Source organism: Lactuca virosa, chromosome 9 (assembly GCF_052849685.1).
Source record: "Lactuca virosa cultivar CGN04683 chromosome 9, Lactuca_virosa_CGN04683_v6, whole genome shotgun sequence".
In the NCBI taxonomy this organism is placed as follows: Eukaryota; Viridiplantae; Streptophyta; class Magnoliopsida; order Asterales; family Asteraceae; genus Lactuca; species Lactuca virosa.
The window spans coordinates 291,864,172-291,874,576 of record NC_136434.1 but is presented as its reverse complement, the minus strand read 5'-3'; the positions used below and the strand labels follow the sequence as shown (position 1 = coordinate 291,874,576).

Sequence of the window (10,405 nt, the reverse complement as noted above, 5' to 3'; positions counted from 1 at the left end):
TCCTAGTAACATTATTCCGGAAGAAATTCAATAAGAATTTGCGTACAAAATCCGGACAAACATAATGATTGATTTGTCTTAAATATGGAAAAACATTAACCATGTGATTTCTAAAAGCTTTCAAGACCTCATTAACAATGGCATCTAGTAAATTGATTTGTAAACAAATTGTCAAACAACTCCAAAGCTTTTTTTTCATCCTTTTGTGTATCATGTACTTCTTCCTTGAGGGTAAAACTGTCCACATCACGAAAAATCACCCAAAAGATAGAATAAAACCAACTTGGCTTAACATCACCATTTGGCTAATGAGTAATAAGTTATCATGAAACTTGAGGATTCTAAAAAAGTCCATGGCTACTTCTTGAGATTGAGTTACAGAGGTGAAATTGAATTGACTCACAAAGTAATCTACATCTACAGCAAGTGTGGAAGCATGGTAGACGCACGCCGAATGTTCAATCATATGTCTAACAAACGAATGGACACTTTGCATCCGATAAAAAAATGGGTATGCATCAAACGGATTGGGAGGTGATGGATTGGAAATGTTTGAACATATGAGAAACCATGTATTACAACCAAACGAAGAAACCTTCCTTGTTGTTCTTGAATCTTTTGCAGGTGCTGAAAGCCATTGAAGAAGGATTCATACACTTTGAATCAATGCAAAAAGAATATAGAATTTCCCTAAAAATCGATCATTATTTGGGGGTTTTAGCCATTTCTAGGAAATCTGGACACCTTGATCAAGCTTTGGAGTACATTCTGACATTACCGTTTGAACCCACATCAGAAATTTGGGAAGCTGTAATGAACTATGCTCGAATCCATGGAGATATCGATCCTAATGATAGAGCCGAAGAGATCTTAATCAACATTGATCCATCAAATATTGATCTAAAAAAGATTCCAACACCACTTCCTAAGAAATTTCCTACCATTAACATGCTTGAAGGTAAGAACAGGGTGAGCGAGTAAAGTTTAGGGCTGGAAATAAAGAACATAGTTTGTGGAAGTTGATGTTATCGTCAAAGAGTATGAAATTAGACATTTTTATGGATCTTAGCCAAGTTATGGTCGTCGTACTGATGAGATCAGAAGATGGGAGGGATCCAGTAAATTTATTTGTAGAGAAATTTCCCCTAAAACGCGATACTTACCGATAACTAAAACAATAAACTCGAATTGCTAACTGATAGAAGATATTTACAAACGAAATGAAACAGATAGATGGTGACGTGAAGAATTTGAGAGAGAGAGAAAGGGAGAGAGAGAGAGAGATGTGGGTTCAAGGGTAGGGGAAACTCAAAGTCAAATGGGGAAAATTGGTCAACAAATGTCAATGTAGCAAAGGGTAACCGGATAACCCCTTCACTTTGGCCAAAAGGACGTAATCGACCCGATAAAAACGACTTCATTGCCTCATAAAGCCATGAAAATAGTTTAGGGACTAAAAGGACTAACCCTAAATAGCTCATAGGGCATTTGTGTTATTTTCCCTTAAAATAACACACACCACAACTAGAAATTAAAGCACACACCATAGCTACAAATTAAAACACACAACATAACTAGAAATTAAAACACACAAATTACTAGAACTTAATTGACAACGAGCTTAAAGTGGACGTCATTTCGCACACCTCCTCACAGTTTGCCAAAACTCAACAATTCGGAAATGTTTGTCAGTTTTTACACGGTAACCTCAAGAGCATTCACTAACAAAGTATTTTCATTTTCACCATGTTCGATTTCATGCATCACTCTACGAAACACATTGTTAAACTAAATTGAAACTGCATTTGCATATATCCATTTGGAGAAGATTTTCTCTTTACTTCAAGGTAGAGTGGCTTGACGGTTGTATTCTTCGGCGACTCTCCCAAAAAGTAGTCGAAGAGAGGTTAATGCTGATTTGGTCTTCTGTTACATCAACCCATGAACGAGCCAGTATGATCTCTTCTTCGGGTGACCAAACACGAGTCATTTTTAGTGAGCAAGCTAAGGCCGGATAAGGACTTGAAGCTTGGAACGTAACCCCTCAAATCTTTGTGAAGACAATGGATTAGTGAATATATCTACAATCTGATCATCCGTGGAGAGCTCCAACAACTTGATGATACCGAACAGGATTCTCATAGAGAGGACTATCGGCGATGGAAAGCGGTGTACAAGTTGGAAGTGGAGTGCTGACAAGTTTAGCATCAGCAAGACAAGCATGCTGTAAAATGTCCAACACATACTGCTGTTGAGATAGGAAAATATTAGTGCCACAATATGCAACCGAAACACCAAGAAAGTAAGATAGAGCCCCAATGTTTTGAACAACAAAATTCTGACTGAGACTACGAATTATTTGATCAATAGTCCCTTGATTATTTCCTATTATAATGATATCATCAACATAAACCAACATATAAATCCGTGTACCCTTAGCCGATAGTATAAAAAGGGAGGGATCAGTGTGAGATCCTTTGAAGCCAACATGGTGGAGAGCTCGAGACAACCGATGAAACCAAGCTCGTGGAGCTTGTTTCAGCCCATACAAGGACTTGTGAAGCAAGAAAATATGATCAGGTTTATATGGGTCAACAAAACATGGAGGTTGGCGTAAATAGACAGTCTCGTTTAGGTCACCATGAAGAAAGGCGTTTTTAACATCCAACTAACATAAAGGCTATTGATTTGACATAGCCAGAGAGATATAACAACCCGAACAGTAGTGAACTTGATAACCGGGCTAAATGTTTCATGATAGTCAATCTCGGGTTGTTGATGAAACCCTTTGGCTACAAGGCGGGCCTTGTATCGTGTAACAACTCCGTTTTGATCATGTTTGATTTTGTAAACCCATTTATAGTCAACAACATTGATATTCGGTGCAAAAGGCACGAGTTTCCAAGTACCATTCTTAAGTAGTGTTGCATATTCATCAACAATAGCTTGTTGCCAATGTGGTTGTTTAACAACAACTGTGAAAGTCTATGGTTCCTGTTCAGGTGTAGTGGTTTTGTGAAAATCTGATGGTTCAAACCGGGTTGTTTGTTTGGGACTTTGACGGAGCGTAGCTGGTCTAACCCGGGTTGCAGAGGTGTCAGTTGGGGAATTGGTCGTTGGCAATGATGACAAAGCTATAGCCTGATCAGTTCAGGTCTATCTGCTGCGAGCATATGTGAAATGAAGGGGAAGAGCAGCAGCAGTTGGTGGCACTGGCGAAGGAGGTAATGTAATAGCTGGTGGGGTTTGTGGTGAGGAAGGTAATGTAGTAACTAGTGTTGGTGAGTCATCGTAAATAGTGGGAAGTGGGTAGGTGGAGATATAAGGGTCAAATGTGGAGAGTGTGGGCTTTATAGTGACATGTACCAAAAAAGGAAAGTGGTTTTCATGATAACGAACATGACAGGAGATGTATATCTTGTCCGTGGTTGGATCAAAACATCGATACCTATGATGAGAGGAGCTATACCTGAGAAAGACACAGGGGGTGGAGCGAAAATCCATCTTATGTTGGTTATAAGACCGAAGATGGGGAAAGCATTGACACCCAAAAACCTTTAAAAAGGAAAAATCAGGGGGTCGTGAAAAAATGGACTCAAAGGGTGAAGTATTAGAGGTGGTACGAGATGGCATTCGGTTGATAAGATAAACCGCAGTGTCAAAAGAAAAATGCCAACAGGTGTTTGGAACACCCGATTGAGCGAGAAGGGTCAGGCCAGTTTCAATGACATGTCGATGGCGTCTCTCAACCAGGCTGTTTTGTTCACTTGTATGAGGGCAAGACAACCTATGAATGATGCCAAGAGAGCTAAAAAACTGATTAAGTTTTCGAAACTCACCCCCCAGTCAGTTTGAACCGACTTAAGCTTGGTGCAAAACTGACGTTCAACAACCGCAACAAATTGTTTGAAAATCTCAAAAACATCAGATTTGCGTTTAAGAGGGAAGATCCACATAAAGCGAGAAAAATCATCAACACACAACAAGAAATAATTGTGACCGTTAGAAGAGGTCACAGGTGTCGGACCCCAGACATCACACACAATAATATCTAAAATTTGTTTGCTATTAAAATTGGAAGAAGATAAATGAAGCTTGGAAGATTTCCTAATATGACATGAATTACAAAAAGTATCAGACATTTTATGAGAAACGGGAAGACAATACTTAGAACACATAAAATTGAAAAGTTGTGGATGGGGGTACCCCAGCCATTGATGCCAAATGTCAAAAGGGGCTTTAAAAGTAGTAAGCGCAACTTTGGGAAGACTTTGAAGATATGGAAGATGGATAAAGTAAAGACCATTGTCACTTGGACCCGTGAGGAGGGTAGTTTTGGTAGTATTGTCCTTCACAACAAAAAAAGAAGAGTGAAATTCAAAGAAACATCATTGTCAAGACATAATTGTTGAACTAAAAGAAGATTCCTTTTAATTGTAGGAACATGAAGAATATTGGATAACGAAAAGGTTTTAGAAGGCGAATAATAACAAGCAGATCCAATATGTAAAATAGGTAAACATGTACCATTGTCGACGTGAAGAGAATCTTCACCAAAGTAAGGTGTGTGACTGTCAAGAGAAGACAGATCATGAGCGGCATGATTGTTGGAGTCCGTATCAGGAAGCCATGTAGTGGTTTGAGAGTGATTTTCAGCAAAGTTGGCAGTTGGTTGTTGACGCGGACGAATGGTGGTGGGGTCACGGTTAGGACATTGAGAGGGAATATGTCCAATTCCGCACCAGTTGCATGTACCATAGACTGTGTTTTGCGTAGAAGCCCAAGAGAATTGGTGATGAGGTCCCCCTGATGATTGAGAATAGTTACCCTTGCCACTACGATTGTTTGAGCCGCGACATCGAGAAGATGAAGACTGGTTGGTGTAGAATGATTGAGGTGATTTGGAAGGGGCTGGTTGAAGTTGAAGACCCAACTGTGACATGAGCTGTTGAAGAGCTTGTAATGTATCAGGAGGTGCAGATGAAGATGCAGTAGTGGAGCGGGGGTTTGTTGTGGTGGCAAAAGCTTGGACCGGTGTCACAGTGGGCATAATTTTCTTAACCATGAAGTCATGGTCAGCGAGGAGTCCATTAAGTTCTTGGAAGGAGGTGGGAGCTTGCCAAGAAAGAAGGGTGGACTTGAGTCCATTGTATTCCTCACGAAGACTAGAAATCACCAGCATGACGAGGTCTTTTTCTTTGACCGGTTCACCAATGTTGGCCAAGGCATTAGAGAATTCTTGAGCTCATATGAGATAGTTAGACGCTGTTTCGTTGGGTTTTGATGTGTGTGAAACGAACTAGTTTTAATCCTACTAACTTAGACACAAAGTAAACACACGAAAAGCAGCGAACCTATCGATTAGTAATATAGTTCAAGCAAGTAGGGTATCGAACACAGGGAACGGTAAACAATTAAAATAAATGCTAATATTATCTAAATAAAACAAGTTGATAAAAGGTTTTCTCTAGTTTTACAAGACTAGAAACTTACTAACTAATACTTAGATTAATTAACTAAAACTTAGATAAGCAAAGATTCAACTAAATTCAATAATGAAAGGAACTTCTGTTTAGTTCAACTCAATTGATCCTATGGTTGACATTATGGCAATAGTGCAATGGATTGATTTTTCTATTGGCTACCGATTCAGGTGATTAGATTCACGTTCGCTGCACTAATCCTTAGAGAACAAACTAACTCAAACAGTGGCCAGTTGTCTAATTTAATTCAATTCACTAGATTATTTATTCGGGTTAATTAAGACTTGTAATAGCTAACTAAATTGGTCCTTTAGTTAACCTCTCGTTGATGGTCATCACACAAGCTCACACATGAATTTACCTATTTTTCTATTAATTCTAGTTTCACAGTCGCTAATCCTAGTCATATAATAAAGTGGTCACATAAATTATATGAGGTAACAATTAAGAGATGTTTATGCAGCTTAATTATCTTCCTATTAACAGAAAAATAATTATCATTCACACATAAGGTTCTTTAACAAGCTAGAATCAACAAAATCACCAATATTAAATCAATCCTACCATTAATCAAACCATAGTTTCAACATTGTCTCCCCAAACAGAAGCTAAAAGGTTTTAGCTCATGATTAAGGCAGTAAAACACTCAAAAACGAAATCAATTGGTAAAAACATAGTTCAAACAAGAGATTAGGTAAAGAGTAAACTTGATTTTGCCTTAATTCTCCTCAAAATTGAATGTAGGGTTGATTCTTCACTTTCCAGAGCTTCACCAGCGCTTTCAATCGTATCTTAGCCTCCAAGGGTTCCTCTATATGCTAGGTTATCGATCTGAAAGTCCCTTTATATAGATTTTCACAAAACAGAGGCTATCGGCGAGTCCAGTGACCTACTCGGCGAGTCCGTCACTTAAAACCCGTGTACGGCAAGTCAGCGCGTCCAGAATCGCGAAAGTTCGATACGACTCGCCGAGTAGTCGACCCTACTCGCAGAGTCCGTTTGGAATCAGCATTTTCTCAAAACACGAAAGTCGTCCGAAATTGTGTCTAGTTTTCAGAACAATTTGAATCTCGTCAATCGGAGTTACGGTTCATGAGATATGGCCAAAACACTGACGAGGGGTCAAGCTGTCCAGCAACATCCTTCTTTCTTCAAAATCCAAGATCCAAGCTTCCAATCGCTAGTTTCGCTTCCTTTTCCATCCGAGCATGTCTTTTATTGCTGAAATTGAAATATTAAGCTAATTAAGTACCTTTTGTCCATAAAATGATATAAAATCAACAATAATTAATAAGATAATGAATGATTTCTATGACTAAATAAGCCCATATCAGGTTTCATCTCGAGTTTGAGGAGCTGGGTTTTGAGAGTATATTCTCTAGACGAAGATTGAGGAGCATAGGCTCGTTGTAGAGAGAGCCAAATATCCTTTGCTGTCGTTCCTTGTGCATGAGGGTAAGATGCTTCAGAGATGGTAGATAACAGGAGCATGCGTACATGGGCATCATTGGCCAGCCATGCAGCGTAGGAGGGGTTCGGTATGGGTTCATTAGTGGCGGCTTTGTCTGTCGTTGGTAAGGTAGGAGTGGGACACGAAATAGTGTCATCAACATAACCAAAAAGATTGTTGGTAACTAGAAAAGGCTAGATCATTGTTTTCCAGAAACCATAATTGGTAGGAAAGAGGGTAAAAGGAAACCTATGAGAGTTATGTGAGGTCTTCTCGATTGTGGAGAAGGGAGTAATGGTCGCCATTCTGATCAGTTATGAAGAACGATACCTGACAGGGGTGAGAGATCTTATTGGCGGCTAGGGTTGTAACCCTATGAGGAGCCGACTGATCAGCTCTGATACCACAATAAACGTATTGTATTATTGATAATTAACATAATACATAAGGGATATATATATATATATATATACTAAAATATAAATATAATTACATAGTAGACCCTATACTAATATAAGTTGTTTAATATTCTTTATTTTTACCATCATACTTTATAATAAACTTCTAATAAGAAGGAAGGAAAACATAAAGGATTTGAGCATGTTTTATTATATGATGGATTCCCTATCAGTATTGTTGAATAATTTTTCTTTAAAGGCTGCCATTATGTTTTCCAAATTTCCTCAAAAGATACAATTTAGTTTTTCTTCACCCCAACAGACTCTATACTATGCTCGACCTTTTTTTTGAAACGATACAATTCAGTTTTCCTAATAACCATCGATGTCTCAAGTGAGACTTTGACCTATAACCTATCAATTGAGAGGGTCATTCATTATCACTAAGCCAAATACCTTTTCGTTTACTATGCTCGATGCACTACTCAAATTACATGTTCAGTTTAGTATTCAATGCATTAGAAAATTACAAGCCATATTTTTCATTTTATGTGGTGTATATCTTATAACTTTGGGAATTTAGTATTTAATGCATTTGAAAATTACAAGCCAAATTTCTCATTTTGTGTGGTGTATATCTTATAACTTTGGCATATGTTTCATTAAAAGCTATATTTTTCATCTATGTCACATGTGGTGTGAGCCAAAATACTTGGTAATGTTTTAAAAATATTTGATCAATTTTATTATTTATCATTATTGAATTTGGTCTAATATTTGTTAGTTTTATTTGGTTTTATGTCCTAGAAGTAAATCGCAGAAAAGAAGGTTGTTGCTTGCGAAAAGCGAAAAATGGAGACTATAAATAGATCAAAGAGTACACATATTGAGCTTGGACATGATGTAGATTCTTCACTGGGTCATATTGAGACTTGACGACTTACACATTGGGATGAAGAAAAAGGTTGTATATCTACAAATACAGCTGCAAAATATGTAAGTTTAGTTGCTCATTTTTACTGTTGAATATGCATTATTTGGTATATAATTTATTTATTATACTCGTTTTATTTTTGTGCCAACAAGAAAAAATGAAAAATATGAGAAGAAAGCATTATCTGGAATCAGTGAGCGACTAGTTGATTCTAGAGAAGGTACATGGATGAAGCTTTGTTTGTTTTGTTCGGGTGGGGACGTGTTATTGTTGTCGTTGGTAACACCGCGGTTTCTTCCAAGAATTGTAAGCTTCCTAGTTATAATGAATTAGTGGATGAATTGGAAACATTGAAAGGAAAATATGCAGCTATAGAGAAAATTTTGATTGAGAAAAACATCATGCATCCTCATCTAAGCACATCATCAGGATGGGCGATCTCTTGGTGATACATCTAAGTCTAGTTCATCTAACCATGCTAAGTCGGGACAGTCTCGTGATGAAAATGTAGATAGGTATGATATTGATATGGAATGAACATTCAAGATTTTTTTTAGTATTTTCAAGTAAATACTTATGTGTAGTTGATCTTTTGTTAGTTTAATTATTTCAAGTTTTCTAACTTGTAATTTTCTTATGGTTTGAATTGTAACGCTTGACAATTTATAATTTATAATGATATTTTGACCGCATATGTTTTTATATATACAAATGTTTGTATTTATTTTGTACATATGTGAACATTACTACCTACATATCAAAGTCAATACCTACACATATACTAATATTACCTACACAAAAAAACACTATTACCCACACATATTTTTATGATGAACGTAATACACGTCATTGACTAGGCCATCCATTTAGACCACATCAACGACCATGCTAGTAGCCATGTCAACAACCACGTCAACAATCACAATCAACATCCCAAAAAAATCAAAGTGAATCTACCCACACATACTTACTACTTCCAGCCACATATACATGTGTATTTATATATTACTCTTTAGCTACACAAACTATATGTCGGTAACGATCTGTTTCAACAACAGGCATGAGGCAAAACATAGTGACACTTAACTTATATGTAGGTAAAGTTGACTACGAACACATATGAGGCTTTTCCCAACACATTATGTGTGTGGGAAAAGGAGTCGATTTCTTGTAGTGACTTTAATGGTGATTCACTCTTGGAATAGATTGATGAGGTTTTTGAATCAAACTTATGTCAAAATAATTTGGAAAATGTTTAAATGATAGAAAATAACTCAAATCTATACACCTTTGAGATTTTTTTAAGTAATAAAAGTATTTGGTTAAGTTTACAAACTCTAAAGTTGAAATTAAGCTTATAAATCTCATTGATAAGCTTAACATCATGTTTGTTGGAATGGAATCATGAACTAGAAAATGGAATTAGAATTTCTATGATGTGTAAATCATATTTGAGAATCCTTATTGATCATTAAGACTTGGGAAAAATAATCTAGATGTGTCATTAATACATTGGTGACTTAAATGTTAAGTAAGTATTTAGTGTCTTCATGTGTACACTCTTGAAACCATGGAGACATTAAGTTATTAATTGGTTAAGACATGAATTTTATGATATATGAATATAATGTCAAATAATGTGATTATGATTTATATAAATAGAAAATAACTATTGGAAGAGTTTGGGAAGAAATGGAAGTCATTTGCAACAAAGTAAAGTACATTTCCCAAATGAGAAAATTCATTAAGGAGTATGTGTGTAGAGTGTACATTATCTGTGTAGAGGCCATGCATAAATTCACACCGGTTGTGTGGTCCCTCATAAAAAATCTTCAACTTGTAACTTGTGTTTGGATCGTTCGTTTAACCTGTAATCGCTTGTATTTCTTCCATAATGTTTAGTAATGAGTGTTCTAAGTATCAAATAAGCCAACATGGTTATTTAGGGTTAATCTAGTTATTATTATAATTTTATTCATTATTATTAGATGGTGATTGAAGGGCATCAAGCCTTAAAGAAAGTGTATTAGCATTACTATCTTTGAGGTGAGTTTATTGGGAGTATGTGTCCTTATATATATTCTTTGTAGTTTGTTTTGACAGTTGTTTTATACAATATCCCTTGTATGTAATATATTAT

At 36.6% G+C, this 10,405-nt stretch overlaps 1 protein-coding gene across 1 annotated transcript; it reads left to right on the top strand.

Moving 5' to 3' along the window:
* The first annotated feature begins 325 nt into the window (after positions 1–325).
* On the top strand, positions 326–981 carry LOC145140642 (pentatricopeptide repeat-containing protein At2g15690, mitochondrial-like). The gene is made up of 2 exons (XM_079074063.1): positions 326–511; positions 625–981. The coding sequence occupies exons 1-2, from the start codon at positions 326–328 to the stop codon at positions 979–981; spliced, it is 543 nt and encodes a 180-aa protein (XP_078930189.1).
* The last annotated feature ends 9,424 nt before the right edge of the window (positions 982–10,405 follow it).